The sequence below is a fragment of the Lepisosteus platostomus genome, chromosome 7 (genome assembly GCF_059453375.1).
Source record: "Lepisosteus platostomus isolate fLepPlt1 chromosome 7, fLepPlt1.hap1, whole genome shotgun sequence".
Classification (NCBI taxonomy): domain Eukaryota; kingdom Metazoa; phylum Chordata; class Actinopteri; order Semionotiformes; family Lepisosteidae; genus Lepisosteus; species Lepisosteus platostomus.
Genome location: NC_142617.1, coordinates 63,340,397 through 63,359,347, shown reverse-complemented (window position 1 = coordinate 63,359,347; position 18,951 = coordinate 63,340,397). Strand labels below are relative to the sequence as shown.

Below are 18,951 nucleotides of genomic sequence, written 5' to 3'. Positions count from 1 at the left end.
GAGTAATTTGCAATGATAAATTGTTTGTAAGCCGTCGGTGAAAATACAAGCCTTTCTGCAAAACTCCGAATAATATTTCTCATAATTAAAACCGTATCATACCCTTGTTTTTCAGATGTGGGTTGAAATGAAAAAAAAAGAGAAATTATTTTTTAACTTCTTAAAACTTCTTACTTACTTCTTAGTTGCCCTTCAATAAACTATCACTTTTTACAATTTATGTTACAGCAGTGGTCAGTGTGTGATGGCATTGTGCATTAAATGTACTGTAAGAGGTGTTTCTATTCATTTATGATGTGTTGCAAATGTTAAAAGTGTTAAAATGTTCACATTAATTGTTAGCTAGAAAGCTTTTTTCTCAAATTGACTTGAATCCTTCTGTGAAATAAATTTATAAAATATAAATAAAGTATGCAAATTGTATATAAGAAACTCTAGAAAATTAAAAGATGCAACTTAGTTGGTTAGTTGTCAAAGGATTTTTGATGTGAACTGATTGCTGATTAAGGGTTCCCAGAGAATATTCTTCAACGCTGAGAATGCTGTTCCTGAAACACATACCCCTCTGTATAAAAGAGGTGCCTCCTGTTTTCAGTACTCGATTAAAATCCTATTGGTTTTTACTGTCCTTGTTCTGTTGTTGATCCTGAAGAAGCTTTTTGGTTTGTCTTTGTCAGTAGCTATCTGGATTTATATTTGCATGTGGTGCCTCTTGCGCTCAACTGCTCCGTTCAGTACTGAAGTACTGCTTCCTTTCCCCTGTACTTATCTGATAACTTTGAATGTGCCAAACAAATCTACCTTTACATCATTGAAACATTTCACCAGAGCAAGAGCTTAATTATATACCTCTTTCACTATACTGTATTAATGAACAGGTTCTATTTTACATCTTAAAAACATTCTTCTTAATATACAGGTATGTACATTCCTTGTCGTTTAATACAAAAATTGCACAAATACAACTGAACATTAACCGTCTGTATGCCTATATTTGTGGTTTACTGTCAAAAATACAAAATGAACAGAACAAATTAAACGAAGAAACTGTTTACTACAAGGAGCTCTTGCAAAAAGGATTTGCATTGCCTGCAGTAGCAATATGCAATATGAAACTCAAACACAAATGAGATGAGACTTCATTGGCCCTGGAGCTGTACCGTGCAGGTTATATAAAGACAGCTCTGACTGGGGAGGTCAGGCTTGATGTTAAGAGTATGCCTCAGTTGCTTTTAGAATAATAGTCAGGCTTCCCTTTGCTTACTGTAGCAGCCAAGTGCATTAGCTTTGATAAAAGCATCTTTATTTGACCAGATTTGTGCAAACACTGCTGCTGTTTGTATTGGAGTGTTAATAAGCCTAATGGAGCCATGAAACCTCTTTAAAACAAATAGTAGGTATTAGTGAAACCATGGCCCATTGAGCTTTGGGAATCTGAGGAATTTTGTGTTCTATAAATGATTTGCTGCTTAAATTCTGATTAAGTACTTACTGTATATATAAAATACTGATTAGCTATTAGGAGTAGCCAATATTCCAATAAGAATGACTTTGCAGTATTGACCTGCATGTACATTTCCCAACAACATCAGAAACATTCAGCGTTTCTCTTTATGTAGCTAACTTTCACTTTATGTACAGTACTATTAATCCGACCTCTGGACGTATGAGTATGGGTATGTAAGATATTTCATACGGTATATAGTTTGATGTTTGTGCTTAGGAAAGGGTGTGTGCATAAACTCAGTCTCAAAAACACTTGTGGCTATAAAGTGTTTTTAGACTGACTTTAATGTAATAAGAATCAATGCCAGAACACCAAAAATGGCCATAAAGATTGTTTTGATACTGTTCTGTGTTTAGCCTCTGGAGAATATTGCACAGTAGATGGGCGTTCTTTGAGATTGAAACCCTGCTTTTTCAACTTAGGTCACAAAGCCCCTGATGAGAAGTAGATCAACAAGTCTCTAGTGTCCTGGAGTTTTTTAATTGTACCCTGTGTTTTAAAATGTGGTGGTTTCAGAGAAATTCCAGAAATTATGTTTCACAAAGTTCTTTGTGGCGACATTCTTCTTTGTTGTTTATACAAGTATTAATACTTGACGTACTGCAGGCACTAGAATTTTCCCCACAGATAAACTGGCTTTGAAGCTCATAGTTGTCCATTAAAAAAAATCTATGAAGCTTCTCCAGTTTAGCACAGGTTTTGCATCAAGACCACAAACCATCACCTAGATACTTCAGGTGTTTATTTTAGAAAAGACTACTCTTCAACTACACATAAGAATGAAGCGTAATCACAATAAGAGGGATCCTGTAATTAAAGCCTTCAACAGCACCTCCCTTTCGTATGTTAGGTAATTACGTTTCTTTACAAATTGAAAATTGAATAGAAATTGTCATAAATACACCCACAGCTCCAGTTTCCATGATAGTGAAAAAACAGTTATCTGCTTGAGTCCCATCTCCTCAACCTCTATTACTTGTTCGTTTTTTCTTCTCACTCCCTTCCATGTGTAAATGCTCATTTTAATGAGTTATGAATCCAATAAACAGTGCACTTCATTCTGGCGCTACATATATTCTTTTTTTAATCTTATAAAATGGTACTTTATCTGCATTTCATAGTTCACAGCAAGGTCTTGCATTAAAGAAGCAGCTTCCCTTCTATGTAACCTTTTTTATCCCAAACTGTTCAACCGAGCCTTCTTTGCAAAATTTTACTTCTTGAAGATGAAAAGGGGAACACAAACCTATAATTTGTGTTAAGAGTATTGAAGCTTTTGAAGTTGAAGTAAAGAAGAGGACAGGAGAGAAACATTTTTAGGGATTCTAAATAAGACTCAAGAAACGTTTTACCCTCTTACCTTTTGATTAACTTAGGTGGGACTGCTAGCATGTACAGTAGGTGGTGTCTTTTGAAAACTTTTATGATTAGATGAAAGTGGAAAAAGCAAAAGATTGTATTTAATAGCCAATTACAAAGAGCAAGTACTGATTTTCATGCTTAACAATAGTTACACAACTATCTGTGATTACTACTGTAATTGTTTACATCTTCTGAAATGCATTTGATGGGTATGAAACTCCAGATAGTTTATCTTAATGGTAAAAAGCTATACCCCAAGAGCCAAATGTCCAAACCAGGAATTATCTTGGACAGGGTTTATATTTTTACTTTTTTCTTCATGAACAGCAGCATACAAGTCCTCATTTGTTACTTTTCTTATTTCGTGACCATACACAAAGTATGCAACTAACCACTGATTTGCTTGAAAGATACCTCACATGCTTATCAGTATCAACATATAATGTACTGTATTTCTACACCAGTTGTGGATTTTTTAAAAATGAAGTCAGAAGATCCACAATTGACTTGTTTCTGTGTACAGTATTAGGCCAGATGGTTCAGAGAATCCCTAGGGTATGATTTTTACCTTATGGCAGTGAGACGCGTTTATCTTATTATCTTCCCAGCTACTCCTTGAATGTGTTTTGTAAACTGTTTGCCAGCAGAATACACTATGCATTTGTCAATACAATTAAATATTTAAAGATAGATACTAATAATGCAACAGAGCTTTAATTCCATTGAGATGAAGACACTTTTATTTAAAAGCTTTTAAAGGTCGGCTGTACGTTACTGGCCTAGCTCTGCAGTGTCATTCAGTGTGGTTGCCTTTGTTCTTATACACTGCTACTTAGATTTTCTCTTTGTAGCTCCATTTGTTCTGCCTAATTCTCCATTGTACTATTTGCTGTCTTTTGGAATATGACAGATGAGGCACTTGGGAATAGGAATGCGAATATTGTCTTTCCAAAGAAAAATGGTAAAAGCGCCAAATGACACTGTAGAGATGAATGAGTTAAGAACATTTAGCGTCGCCAGGTTTTCAGAAGTTTCTTGGCTTCAAAGGTATTAGAGCATTTTCTGGGGAAAAAAAATGTTTCTGTGCTTGGAAATCAGTGCTGGTTGAACTCAACATTGTGACTTCTACCTGAGTTTATTCTGAATTTTATCTGTGTTTTCTTCAAACAATCATGATGCCTGAACTCATCTTGGTAAGTCTTGCCCTTATGAGGTCTCAGGAATAGACAGACTTATGACTTGCTCCTGCCTCAGTTGAGCTCTTTCCTGGACCGATGCTTTTACTGTCAGTTAATGTTTATGTATCTTTTTTATATGCACTCTGAAATGTAGCCTCGTATAAGACTGCTCTTCAAGTTAGTTTATCATTCCTTGATGTCTGTTTTTCTAAGTGGAGCATTAAAAAAATCTGTCACTTTGTAATCATCAGCCTCTTATCAAGCTGTGTTTGATGCTGGAGGTTTGCTCATATTTGTACCTTGAAAATACATGGTTATCAACTGGCTAACTTCCGCCTGTGTGGACCTGTGATCCAGTCTCTCCCACAAAAGCTTGCGTATTTCATGCAGAGCCCTATTTAGCTTTCTCCATTAAGAGGTTACCATGGTAACTCCAAGAGCTCCTTGCCCAGAGTGCTTCAGTCATACCATCTTGTTTAGGGGGGCAGTAAAGATAGTCGCTTTTTAACCTGTCAGGTGGCCCATAGTTTCAACCTGTAGTCTAAATGTATTTAAGGCTCTTGTAGTTTGATATTTTTTTTAAGAAGATACAAGATACAATAAAGCCACTCCATTGTGCTGTGTTCTCAATTACCAGGAAAAGAGCCCTAACCCCCCCCCCCCCCCCCCCCACACACACACACACACACACACACACACACACACACACACACACACACACGTGATTACTACTGTTCGCTCTGGAAAGGAGAATTTCTCAATTGCCTGCTTTGCCTGCTGAGCCAGTTTCATGACATTCATCTTTATCTGTGCGGTGCCCTCTCTTTCATCAGTAATTGCCAGCTGGCAGAGGGAGCTGGCATGGTTTTGCCTAGGTGATCACCATTTCTGCGGTTGTCACACAAACTTTTTGTCGTGAGGTCACAGAAGAAAAGAGGATTCTTCTATTGCCCATCACCTAACATGATAAAGGATACCCCAAGAGAGACGCCTGTCACCTGTGGGTTATCACGCAGTCATCCTGTTAATAAAATAGAGGAAAACCAGCCAGTGAAGAAAAAGATGTTTACATTTCTTCTCCATTAAAAGCCACTTAGGAAGACAAAAATACAGATGTTTAACCAAACCATTTTATCCAGATTTAGTCTGTTTTGATCTTCCCAGAGATCAAGCTTTCCTTTTGGCTTGAATTTCAGTTGTGGTGTTTGCGCTGGTTTCAATGGCCCACAATTTTACTCTACCTGTGTGTTTACTGCTCATTTACTCCAGGGCTAATGAAACAGTAAGTATGTGAAATAGGGACGGGCACGTTATGCTTCCTGTATCCGTCTGTGCCATTTTTGTTTTTTTCCAATATCATTAATATATGCTAATATTGTCATATTAAATTGTCTTTGAATGAACAAGCCGTGCCAAGCAACCAAGCAACAGAAAGATTCTAAATCTCACCTTGTGGAATAAAGAAATAATTTCCTTTTATTTGTACTTATGAATTTTCTCTTACCATAGATAATAGATTTAGGTGCTACTGCGCATGAAGTTTTCATGAAGAAACATTTAATATCTTTATGGAACTGACAGTAATGGTCTATTTTATCTTCTTGTCAAGATCAAACTATAAGGAAGAGGTACTGTATAGGGTCTTATGACTGAGCTCTTTGAAAAATAGGTGACCTCCTGCTAATTGAGTGGCTGGGGGGCAGGGGGCACACTGCAAACCTGATTAAAGTGCAGAAATATGGTTAGTCAAGCATGACTTTTGTTCATCTTGCTTTGCAGGCTGGGACAGTGCGCGACTCGATGGCCAAGTCGCTCTACAGTGCCCTGTTTGACTGGATCGTGTTCAGAATCAACCATGCGCTACTCAACACCAAAGATCTGGAGGAAAGCGTCAAGGTAGGAGATGGACTCAGCCTTCAGGATGCACAGGAACTTGAACATGCATGTACTGTAATTCATGGGGTTTTCTTCTGCACACACCCCATCGCATTAGTTGTGGGTGCATGTGCCCTTCTGCAGGTGAACAAGAACAACTCACTACTAGGTAGACAATTTTAACAATGTGAAAGCTGTGCATGGAATCAGGTATCTTGGTCTGCTCTGTTGTGGGCGGCAAAACTCCAGGCTGGAGTTAAAAAAAATTCATTTTGTTTTTTTGTGTGTGGGAAGTTGTTTGAGATACATAATCTCTTAGAAGAGTTTTAAGTAGTTAGGCATTAAAAGCAAACTTCCTTCCATGGGTCATCTTGATTTCATTCTGTTCTTGTTCAAAAACATTTTCTGCAGCTCTGGGGGGTTTGTCAGTTTTCTTCCAGCAGAATACACTGTGAATCTACAAAATAAAATAGCCTGGTTGAGTTTGATTCATTTTAATGATTTTGTTTGGATTTTTTATCCCTGAAAAAGTACAGGTATTACATTATTCAGAAAACATTTACATCTTTAGTATTGAATAATATGGCATAAATTTGAATATGTTTAGATGAAAAGAAAGTGAATTCTGTCTTTGAATACTGAAATACATCTAATACATTGTTTTGGAGAGAAATATTTAAAAGCAAAAGCCTGAATTATATCACACGGTGTAGAGTCTTTGTTGTGTATTGTATAGGTCATGAAACAATCATTTTCTGTAAACATCCTAAAAAGGCAGACATTCACATGACCCTGCCCAGCTGATTGTAAGTGGAGAAAGGAATGATTGTTATCCATTTTCTGAGAATATGAGAGGATGCCATTTGGAATTGAATCCTACTGCATTGTGTGGAATTATCTCCCATCTGTAACACAATGATCCTCTTAAATGATGCTTGACTTAAAGTATTCTGTGCACTAGATTTCCAGTCATTATTCCAGTAATTTCCTTTGAAATCTGGTTTGAGTTTTTGCCCTTCATTTTAAGGTGTTGTCTGTATGTTTTTAATATCTATCCCAAAATGTATTGGATGGCATGCTGGTGGGGATATGAATACAAGGATTTTATATTGATCTGTCACAAAGGCAGGAATGTTATTATGGTTTCCAAACGGTCACAGCTGGTTCAGTGTCGCACTGAGCACGTACAGCAGAGGAGCAGGCTGATTGCTGTGTCTTTTCTTTCGTGCTTATGTTTGTCGAGCATAATGAGGACCTGGACAGTTGGCTGTGCTTGCAGCAGCTTATTTCCTATATCCTTTATAGAAACCTGATGTCAGTCTGTTGCAGGCCCCCTTGCTACAACCTATAGCCAACAAGACCCTTATTGAAAAAATTACTGTCACATATAATATTCATGTTAACATCGACTCAATAACTCATTTTGGTTTCAATGGAAATGTGGTCCAGTGAAACAGATTGGGAACATCTTTCTTGTCCTTTGGCATACCTGCAACCACAGTGCACACGAATCACCGGTGAGTGACTTTTCCTCGTGTCTGTGGGATAAACCCAGTGCCTTTTGTCCAGGACAAGGAAGAAATCAAGAAACATCTGCCAGGCACAGGACAAGGGAAGACATGCCTGGCTCCTTCTGTGATGAATAAAATCGGAAAGTGTTTACGAATTCTGGTAGCAAGCTCCAGTCTGGGCAGGGCAGTACTGAAATCACGGGTATCCACAGGTTCCTGAATTCCAGAATAGATGACTCGTAGTCTGGAAATGTGCGGATGATATAGGGATGCAAGGATTACTTTAACTTACTTATCTGTTTTCAGAAGAATTCCGGCTTAATCTAAGTTTATTATAAACAGCCCGCATGTGCAAAGCAAACACTCAGAATTTGTTGACACTCAGTTTGGTTCCTTTACCTCCCTGGGATGACCTTTTCTTTGGATAACTGGCGAAGTTCCTAATAAAAGTCTATACCCTGAGCACCATTCCTTTTAGCCCAACTAAGCACTGCTACAGCCTTGCAGCTGGCTGTCACTTTATGAAGAAGGGCAGTGTGTGAAAATCTTGGGTTTTGTTTCTTTCAGATCCTCTCCATTGGAGTTCTTGACATCTTTGGCTTTGAAGACTATGAGAACAACAGCTTTGAGCAGTTCTGCATTAACTTTGCCAACGAGCGGCTTCAGCACTACTTCAATCAGCACATCTTCAAGCTGGAACAGGTAGGGTCTACCACTGTGGTTTGCTGCAGTCAGGTGTTTTCAGCTACCTGCCTGAGACAACACCAGTTGTTTCTCTATTTCTCAATACAGTACTTTTGATAATGACTATGAACCATGAAGGGAAAAAAGTGCGTGAAGCAGCACTTAAATCTTCTACAGCAAGTGGCAATAGTTAAGCATCCCTTAGGTTTGATGGTGTAAATGGAATTTACATTATTGGAATACTGTTTTGTTATTTTTGTTATGTACTGTATAAACAGTTCATGAGGTTTAGCCTAATACCAATTACTGAACCGAGGACAGCAGATATTCACATATCTGTTGAGTAACAGTAGCCCAACCCTTGTAATTAACAGGGATATGAGATTGTTTTAAACACCTGTAGAATTAACAGGGATCAAAGACTTAACAACAGAAAAGCGTAATGTTGACTCCAGAGATTAACATTTTTGTCTGTGATGTTGTGGGATTCAATGCTCAGTTATTTACGGTAGTGTGGATAACCTTCAACTTTCTCTGCACTCTTTATTTCCCCATTTTCTGATACTGGATGTACTGAGAAGTATGTTCAATTAGCTTTTTTAGTTGTCACTTTTGTTAATACAATTCAAATTTGAATTCTCTTTCTGCATGATGTGTGATGATTTCTAATAATGAATCTTGTTAGAAACCTTTTGCTACTATTATTGTGATGTTGTATTCCTTTAGGTTTCTCTTCAGGGATTAATTATTAGATTATAGCTTTTGTTTACTGAAGATCCTCTTACTATTGGTTTACTCTGACTGACTGACTGACTGACTGCAATCCGAAATAAATTAAGCTAATGCTTCTTGGTTTACCCTTTATTTTTGAATTGATTATTGAGGGTGTGTCTTGTTGAACATTCTGATCTCTTGTGCTCTTTATTTATGTTCCTTTCACCCTCCAGAGCTGTACTTGTTGATGGGTTTTGTCAGAGACTCCAGGGAGTCTGCTGCAGTAGGTGCTCTCTGCTGTTCAGCTGTTTCCTTGAAAGGAAAGACATGCTACACAGGATCCAGCTTTTAGGAATCAGGGCCCACTGCCTTTCTTTTTCATGTCCTTGTGCTTACGTGTGTTGTGCAATGAATGACCAACCAGAACCTGTTGTACATTACATTGATGTGGGCTCTAAGCAATTGTCTGCAACACTAAATTGCATCTGTCTTCATAAATAGGAGATGCCCTGCCAAAGGCTGTGGTGCATGAATGTAATGCTCTTTTTTTAATGTGTTGTTCTCCTCTGATTAGTTTGATGTTCATATACTCAGACAGCACATCTCACAGTCACTGACACATCAGTAGTCAGCTCCATTTCACATCCCTGAGGGATCTTCTTCATTTAAAAAAAAGTACAAATCCATTGCAAGTGAGTGGTCTTACATAACAAAGCCAACTCACTTTGAAAGTTAAGTAGCAATGTTCTTGGGACTGTAAATAAATACAGCAGGAGAGATTTGTGATGATCTGCACCTTTTCTGTCCAAGGTGTAAAAAGAAAGGTTTCTTGTAATTCTAGTGAATAGGAAGTTTCAGCTTTGATTGTGGGATCAGATTTTCTTCTTTGAAATTGTTATTATTATGGATGCTTCCTAGGGGGTCAAATCACAAAGGCATTCTCTCTAAGTCCAGGCTGGGCTCTGTGAGTTCCAGTCTGGGTCATGTCTCTAGACAACTGTGCCCAGAAGTCCCCAAGTGTCAGCACACATTAAGCTCTGAGCTGCAGGTGGTGGAGTTGGGATTCAACAGATAGGTCTCTTGTGGGGCAACATCTGTGATGGATGTACCTCTCCTACAATCAGCACTGATCCTCCTGTACGCCACTGCAGAGCTTGTACCATGTCAGAAGATGAATGGCTGGATGGGTGGGTGGGGTTTGAGGAGCCTGTCTGCTCTTTCTCATTCCCTCTTTGCTGGTCCAGGGATCAGTCAAGTGTGTAATATAAAGTACATGGCAATTTTAATTTTTTATTCAAAGTAGAAATAAGAATTCACTGTTCTATGATTTTCCTTAGTAACTTGGCACAATACATTTTTCAATAACGTTAGTTGCGGGAATGTCCGATAGTTTAATATAACCTGAGTTTAATATACAGGAACCTGTGTCAGGGAGATAGAGCTCGGCTCTTTTGCATCAACCCACAGCACATCTCTTTGGCATCTGAGCATCCCAGTGATTAAGGCTCCACCCTCCCACAGCAACTGTTGCAATTGCCTAAAGCACATGATAACGAACAACCATCTCAGGGTTCACTGATTGAGATAGGATTCCAGCTAAGCACCCTGAGCAACTACAGGTTTTATTAAGTACTTGCATCACCTTGACTTGTGATCTTAGCTCAGCTGTGCACAAGATGACCATCAATAGGACATTAATGAATATTTCTATAACTTAACTATTGAATTCAATGAATACCAAAGAAGGTGGATGCTGTGTATATACAGTGTATAGTTTTAAACCTCTTCACAAATCTATTTATATTATTGCTTGGATTTAAGCTGCATGCTTAAAATGCAGGTCATTTGTAGCAGAGTATGATACAGTATATAGTATTAACACCCAAAAAGTGTACATATTCAAAGCTGAAAATTGCTATATAAATATCAGATGTCCTTTGTTCTGTGACTTCTCTCACAGTTGGTCAGGGAATGTAGTGGTTTGGAAACAAGCAAATGCACTGTCTCTCTTTATCACACATTCCCCAGCTTGCAAAGCTGCTGTCTGACAGCCTGGCTTGAGCCCTTCCCTGCCTGAATCGGAGCCCTGGTCCTTGGGCAATGCAGCTGTCAGAGGCAGGGCAGCCTACACTGGAACTCCTCTTACTGGAGCTGACATCCACAGAGATAGAGTAATTGGAATATGCCATGAAAAATTATCTCTAATTGCGTGGTACAGAGGATACGCAGTTGGCTGTCGAGATCAGAAGCAAACTGAAAGAGTCAATATGAGTCGTGACTCTACAGTGGGCTCAAGTGGTGTTTAATGGAAGAGGAGAAGACAGCGTGATAAAATGACGGAGTTAGTTTAATCAAAAGCCATGCCTCCCTTAGCCCAGGGCTGAAAAGCTCTCAGCTGTGCCATCTTTGTTCTCTGTTTTTAGATTTAAAACAAAATAAAGATTTACTCTTCACCTACAAGCTTACTGTTGGTAACTGGACTTTTAAGGTAAAGCAATTTAACTTTTGCAGATAAAAGTTTAAAAAAAACTTCTTAGATAACTTAGTGTCCAGTAAATTTAGAAAGAACTATTTAGTTTCTGTATGTTTCTGTATAGTAGGTCAACACTCCACGCATGTGACCCTGGCTGATCTGTTTTCGTCACTTGCTGTGTTTTTCAAGCTACAGATCTCTGAGCAGAACACAAGCATTGACAAGCTGGATTCTGGGGTTGTGGAGGTAGCAGCCTCAGTCTTGTGGAATGTCATGGACTGTAAAAGAATGTATTTTATTTTGAGCAGACAGACTGCAAGCCCTGCAGCTGAGAATCATTTGGTGTCTCTAACAGATGACATGGCACCTCCAATCTCCTGCTCCTTCTGGTCCTCAGAAAGCTCCTCTAAGGAGAGTTTGCCCTCTGTATGTGCATCTGTATCTAATATGCACAATGTTAATGTGTAGTGGTATTTTTATCACCTGCTCAAGAGAGAGGGCCTAATGGAACTTCAGTTCTGCATTTGTGACCAATAATTGTCAGATTTATTTGTGAGCAAGTTTTTATTAATTGTAACTACTTCAAAACACAAGAAATAAATTACAAAGCAAAAACATCTCACCCCCTCCTAGTGGTACACTCCTCTGAATTACTGCATTCAAGTTAAGTCTGATTTTTAAATTATGCAAAATTGGAAGAAGCACTAAGGACTTAACTGAATCTACAGCAGCAAACCATACTGTACTCCCACAACCCCCTGCTAATAGCACAATGAAACAGGGCTTCATTAAAGCTCCATATAAAATAGATTTACAATAGCCAAGATCCAGTGAAGTAAAGGGAAAATGGAGATTCCCAAAGAAATGATGTTATCTTTTTAGTTACTCTATGGGCAGAATTGTTTTGCTACTGTGAAAGCACTTTTCTAAAATAATCAATTAACAAGCATGGAATATTCTTGTCTAATATATTTGACAAAGCAGAAGAAGTATAGTATGTCTCAAAAATACAGCCACACTCTGGCAAAATATGTTCCTACAGCTTCCTTATGGGCATCATGTATGTGAAGGTTAAAGTACAGTATTGATATGATAGTGTTTTTCTACTGTCACAGGCAATGTCTTCATTTGTAATTAGATTCTTGTTCCAAATAGTATTAGGTGCTAACGGTTTTTTAATAACCTTTTAGATTAACACATAAAAAGGAATTAGTAGTAAGCCCAGTTACATCACTGAAAAATATTGAGAGAATTTGATAAATATTTTATTTGGTTTGATTTTATTGTTCTATGTTACTGACATTTTATTATGAAAGATTTAATATTTTACAGGATCCCCTGATCTGTCATAAATAGTCTGAACACATGGGTGGTCTCCTTCTTTTAGAAATGGCTTTATAAAAACAGAAATATAATCAAAGAAAGTCTCCTACGGCTTTTCACCAAAATAGCAGGTGTTCGCTAATAGAGGCTTGTCTATATACTGTGGATAATTATTCAGACATGGTTTTTAATTATAGTCCTTGTCAATGTTACAACAGCATCTTTTCAATGATCACATCTTAAGTAGGTAATGTTAATAAAATGTCCGGTTACATCAAATGGATGATAGTGTTTCTTATTAACATCAAGTAAAGGAAAAAAAACGGAATTTGAGAATGTTCTGTTTTTTAGAATGTACCTAAATATCTGTTTTTAAGAAATTATTTTAGTTATACATAGCTTTCACATCCTCTCAGCTTGCTTTCTGTCCTATAAAAAGGTCAGAGAAAGAAATGTGTTGCTTCATCCTCAGATATATTTCCCTCATTCTACTGCTGCTTTCTCTTACCCACTTCAAGCTCTCCATATCTTTCAGCCTTCCTCCATTCTTATCTTTTTCCTGTACCTCTTTCTCTGAAAGGTGGCTGAGAATCAAGTATTTTTTTCTGCTAGTTGTGAAGGACCCTTTTGAGTTCTGCTAATCAATTAAATTCTGTCTGTGTTGCCATGGAGTCAATGAGTAGCACAGTGTTCCAGGGCTTCTCAGTGTGCTGCCCACAGAGGTGAAACACACTGGATGGCTTTGTGGGCTCTCACAGCAGCTGCTGTTAGGTCCTCACCTCCAACTGGGACTGAGGAGATCCGCCTCTGAAGACCACTTCTTTTTCCAAAGACTAAGGGCCCTTTGCAAATGTTCAGCCTCCAGGGTAACAGCGTGCGTTGCTTCTCCTTAATGATTTGGAGCAAACTGAATTAAAAAAAAAAACAAGTAGGCAGCATCTTTTGCAACTTAATTCTTATTCAGTGTTACAGTTTATGTCCTTTTGTGCTAAATAATTAAATTATTGGATTTCTGAAGACTCAAAGAATGGATAGTGAATTCCTACATACCAGAAAGGAGTTTTATAGGCCCTTTCTGTATCTTGTTTGTTCTCATTACTAAATACTGCACTTTGCCCTAAAGTCTTCTTTTAAAAATACGCTTTGCATGTTGATATAAAGGAGCCTTTAAAGCCTTTGTACATGAACTGATGTTAAACCTTAACATCTATCATGTTAATTTGCTTGTATGAGTAGACATGTCTTGATCTCTGCCATTCCAGTTTCACTCACAAGGGGTTCTGACTTCCTTCCAGCTTGCTAATACTGCTCAACACATGAAGAATGAGTCGATTGACCTTTATGAATAAGGTACTCACTTCAGAAAAACTTATTTAAGATGACATGCAAATGTTCCCTACCTGAAGGGTGTGTTTGTTGTTGTTTTTTTGAAGCTTTAGAATATGAGCAGCTGTTTGACTTTAACTAATTCCTTCATACAATTTGGACATTTTGCTTTAGCCCTGGATAAAGAAATGTAATTAAAAAATCGTTCATTTTGAATGGTAGCTTACTTAGGTAAGCTGTAGTATTGTAAAAACTATTGTCAGAGGTATGGACAGGAAGACTACATCTGTGCATCCACATCTCTAGCTTAGACAACAAAAAACACAGTGGTGTGTTCCAATCACTGCTGAGTGTGAAGCCACAAGTGTCCTTGAAGCATTCCTGGCCAGGCAAGGTCCTATGGAGATATTTTTGAGTCTGGTATTAGCCTGTGTCCCATGAAGCATTTTCTTTAAATGCTTCATTGTTCTAAGATGATTGCAGGACTGGCTGCTGTCATTCAGAGAAATGGGGTTCCTGTGTTTATGGTATGGTGCAGTTCGCGAGTAGCCACACCAGTGGCGAAGTGGCCCGTGTTAAGAGTGTCCCACACTGTCAGGACCCTTCGCCTAGTGTTTGACCCCTCTGTCAGTGGAGTCTGGATCTGCAAATCTGTGACAAGACTGACCTTTCCAGAGTAAGAGAGGGACTGAGTGTTACTCCTGTGTTGGTGGGAGTGATGTAGTATTGATTTTCTCTTCTCTCTTAAACACTGTGTGACTCTGCTTTCTTTCTCAGCCTGGAGGTGTGATTGTATTAAGGGAAGACAGAGACTTGTTTCCATGATCTTGATGCAATCTTGCAAACCAGCTGAGAGAACATTTTTTTTTATTCTGTGCTGTTTAAAGAAAAATTAGTCACAGTAGCAGACAGTACTGTATGTGCATGTTATGTGAAAATAAGTTTCCAAATCTGATGATAAGAGTGGTCTGTTAAGTGCATTGTGGTGACGGCTTATGGAATTCCTATTGCTGTGATAGGATGGCAAAAAAAAACATGAAATTGTCCAGTCAAGAACTTATTATATGAGAGGATCTTGTGGAAGAGACATAAACGTCCATGCCTACTGTACATTATGATCAGATGTTAAAATCACTCCCAGCTTTCCTACATTACTTTGCTGACTCAACAATGTATTGCCACATACATGTTTCCTTTGCGTCTCTGTGCTGTTGGTCTTGTTTTTCCTTGAGCCGGAGGGAATTGTGAGGCCGCGCTCACTGGGGAGTTGCTCAGTCCGGTGAAGGGATCCGCAGAGGGGCCCTGTGGCGGCTCGAATGAAAGTGATACTGCAGCGTAGGCGAGTGGCTGGCCCACTGGAGGGACACCCTGGCTGTGTTTCAGCTACGTTTGGCATGCGTGCCATCTGCAGCTCATAAATTATGACCAAGTTGTTCTTGGAAAACCCAGACACCTCATGCTTTCATTCTGGTTTTATTGGTGATTTTTTTCACCTTTTATGGAGATGTTGTAAATGTTGTTTTTTTTATTTGTACGGGTTACTAGGGTTTATTCTCTGTCAGCCAATTTTAGACTTGTATGAAGGGATGTTAAACCCCAGCTGTATTATCGTATAGTTCTAGTGTTGTAGATTAGCAGGTGGAAAGCCAAAAGTATTGAGTGAGGTTATAAAGACATTATTAGTAGATCATATAACCAAATATGCATTGCCTGTGTGGTACTTTGGATTCTGTATGGGTTATGCTATCGCACATGAAAGTGATCTTTTTATGATGTTACAAAACTAAATTTATGTATTTTTCTATGTTCTTTGAATGAGATGAATGAATCTGCTTCTGCCTTTTATCTCAATAAGCAGTCCCAAGCTGTTTTCAATCAGTGTCCTAGGCAGCAGAACAACAGCCCCTCAGTGATATAGCTCTAAGATCCCTCTTGGGAAATATGATTTCAGCTCCTTGAGCCATTTTAAGGGATAATTTCAATCTTCAGATTTATTCCTGCATTGCATGTGCAGTTATATACAGAGAGAGAACTTTCAATTGTTTTTATGGATATTATTTTATGTTGTCAGACAATTCTTCCTACAGAATATAGTCTTCGCAGAGTGCCTAGAATCTAAATGTGAAGAAATAAGATGAGCAAGGAAAGCATTACACAGAATGCTTTGTCGAAGAGATTTTCAACCTAGAGCCACGCTAAATTACTTCCCTCCAGCTATTATTTCAGAAGAAACATACAGTATGCAGACGTCTCCGAGGTTAACACTGTATCAGTGGCAGGATTGCAAAACTGAACAGGAAGGTGGTCAGAGAATCACTCCTAAGACTTTGCGCAGTTCACATCACAAAAGATTAAATAGAACTGTAATGTTGTGAGCTGCGTCTTTAAAACAGTCTTAAATTTAATAAGCAGATGGAGAATCTTTCATTTCTCATTGGCATTGGCAAGTTGCACATTTGGTCTTTCAATAATACAGCTTGCGTGTATTATTTGTAACATTTTTGCATTTTAGGTTTTTTTTTCCTCTCATGTCTCCTTGGGGTTTAATGCTGGATGAGCTGCCCTTTCCTATTGTTGTTCTGTTATTCTCATGTCAGACAAATCGGAATTCTATGGGATATCTGGTAGTTATAATGCCATGAGCTGTCCAAGTTGTTACTGGCTTTTAGGTCCATTTGACTTGCTGTATACCTGTCCATCTCTTGTCTAGTTTGAACCGTATTTCAGAGATTATAAACAATAATAATACAACACTGTCTCAGATATATTTTTTAATACTTTTTTTTAATTAAAAAGGACAAGTATGTTTTGGTATCAAAGAAATTGTCTTTTCACATTAATATTTTATAACATTGGTTGTTTGTGCTATGTACTGAAACCCTCTCATTTCTGATGCAAGCAAAAAAAAAGCTATTTTTATTCCTATGATCCGTGTGTATGTTGTGGTGAGCAAAGAAAATATTTATGTATAGTAACAGTATCCAGTGCCAAGCCACATACACAAAACCCAGTTTGTATTCATTTTTTTCGTTAGCATTTGTCTCCGAGACAAAAAATCAATCCTACAATGAAAGAGGTGAAGTAGAGGCATACATTGCATGATACATGCAAAATCCTGAGCGAAAAACATTCTTCTAATTATATTGGTTGCAGTACTCATTAGTTGTAGTTGTAATGCATTTTAACATACAAGTCTAGCTGGCGTGAGGATCTGGGTCAGTATGCAGCCTGTAAAAGAAAAAAGAAGGGGTTAATTCATGCCAGGTTGAAATGGAAAAGATTGATGACGTCATGCACAGTATTTCAGCTGTAGAGCCTTCTTAATTTTTAGCATCTTGATACTGTATATGCAAAGCACATGTAGCTTCATAAAGAGCTGTATTGGTCACCTCTGAGTGTAGGTTTTCAAGTTTTTTATTACGATTCTTGGAAGGTGTCACCATTTAATGCAACAGAAGAGATTGAACACATATTTCAGGTGAGATACAGTGCTCCTTTCCCCTTTAATCTGCATAACTGAATCTGTATACAAATACAGTCCTTTGCTTTGTTTCCTAAATACGGGCTGTCCCTAAAGTACATTGCACAATGGAAGCTATTTATAAACTTTTTATTTGTCTAGATAGTTAAAACAAAAGCTATTTTAGTTTATGTGCTATCAGCAGACAGGAGTTTTGTCTTCCATAACTTTTTTATTTTTTAATTTCTAAGAACAACTCTAAAACATGCCTTATTAGGTGATCTTAAGCTGTCTTGTTGAACATAGTTTTTAACATCTGTATTATTTTGTTTTTGGAATTGGGGAAAAAAATAGGGGCTAGCTTGTTTGTCCAGCTGAGTTTACATTCACAGAAAAGAAAAATTCCATTGATTTTGATTAAATCCTGGACGGATTACATCCTTTATTGTTCCATTTTCTTTCCCAGCAATCCTAGGAAACACTGAAAAAACATAGAAATGTTAAGAATGCCTTTCATATTATTAAACCTCAGAGGATACAGCCAGCAACAAGGAAGGTTGGTTAAGTTGAACATGAAAAACACATTACTGGTCTGTTGTTTTGTTATCTTGGCAACGTTCCCAAAACACACTGGCCCTAGTTAAGAAATGCCTTGAGCAATCGGAGTGGGGCTTTTGACATGAAGTCATACGTTGGTGCTGTTGTTTTTACCCCAACTGGGCCTTTTGTGCATTTTGTAGGAAATGTTGCAAGGCTCTAGGTTTTTCCAGCAGCATCAGTTTCTTGTAAGTGTCTCTGACCCTCACTGTTCCTGTCTCTGACCCTTTGCGATGATCCGGTGCCTCCGAGCTGGGGATTTGCCCGTAACGAAGTGTGGAATTGCTCTTTCGATTTTATTAGGGATATATGGAGTGGGTTCTCTGAAGCGTTGTGAGGAAAATGAAATCGGGTTCAAGATAATAATCGGATTGATTGTTTACCAAGTGAATTCCAGGGCTCAACAAGGAAACAAAATCCCTGAAGCAGAGCTACATGGATATAGGCAGAATTTCAGGAGTAGTAATAGTACAGCAGCCATCTGTGTAGTGCTGATAACACCTGGATGTAAAGGCCCAGGTGAGCAAGTCCAGAAATTTTCTTCTCATTCCTCATTTTAACCTTTTGACGAATGAATGTAATTGACAGACAAGGTTTGTTTCTTAGTTAAAGCAGATTCTCTTCCCTGTGTCACGCTGAGAGTGGGCTGCATCAGACACCATCATGACAGATTTAGATATAAAAAGATGGAAAGGGAATTTTATGATTTTATCTCTATTGAATAACCAAATTATGCGTTTGTAGATTGAGGAATGAGCTATCACATTTTTGTTTTATAGATTAATTATTTTTTTTTTTACCAACGATGCATCCATAGGCCAGATTAGGAATAATCCAACAGGATGTACAGTAAAAGTAAAATTACATGCAAAACAGAGTAAGGAAAGAATGGAGATATCGAAGGAACTTCTTAATTTTCTATAAGAGTAAGTAAAACATTT

At 38.0% G+C, this 18,951-nt stretch overlaps 1 protein-coding gene across 15 annotated transcripts in view; it reads left to right on the top strand.

Moving 5' to 3' along the window:
- Positions 1 to 18,951, top strand: part of LOC148659459 (unconventional myosin-IXAa-like) — a 177,716-nt gene that overhangs the window by 113,965 nt on the left and 44,800 nt on the right. For all 15 annotated transcript variants that reach the window (XM_088641710.1, XM_088641707.1, XM_088641713.1 and 12 more), the window contains 2 exons: positions 5,827 to 5,943; positions 8,001 to 8,135. In XM_088641710.1, the coding sequence (XP_088497836.1) occupies positions 5,827 to 5,943; positions 8,001 to 8,135 (252 nt within the window). The remainder of the gene's footprint in view (positions 1 to 5,826; positions 5,944 to 8,000; positions 8,136 to 18,951) is intronic.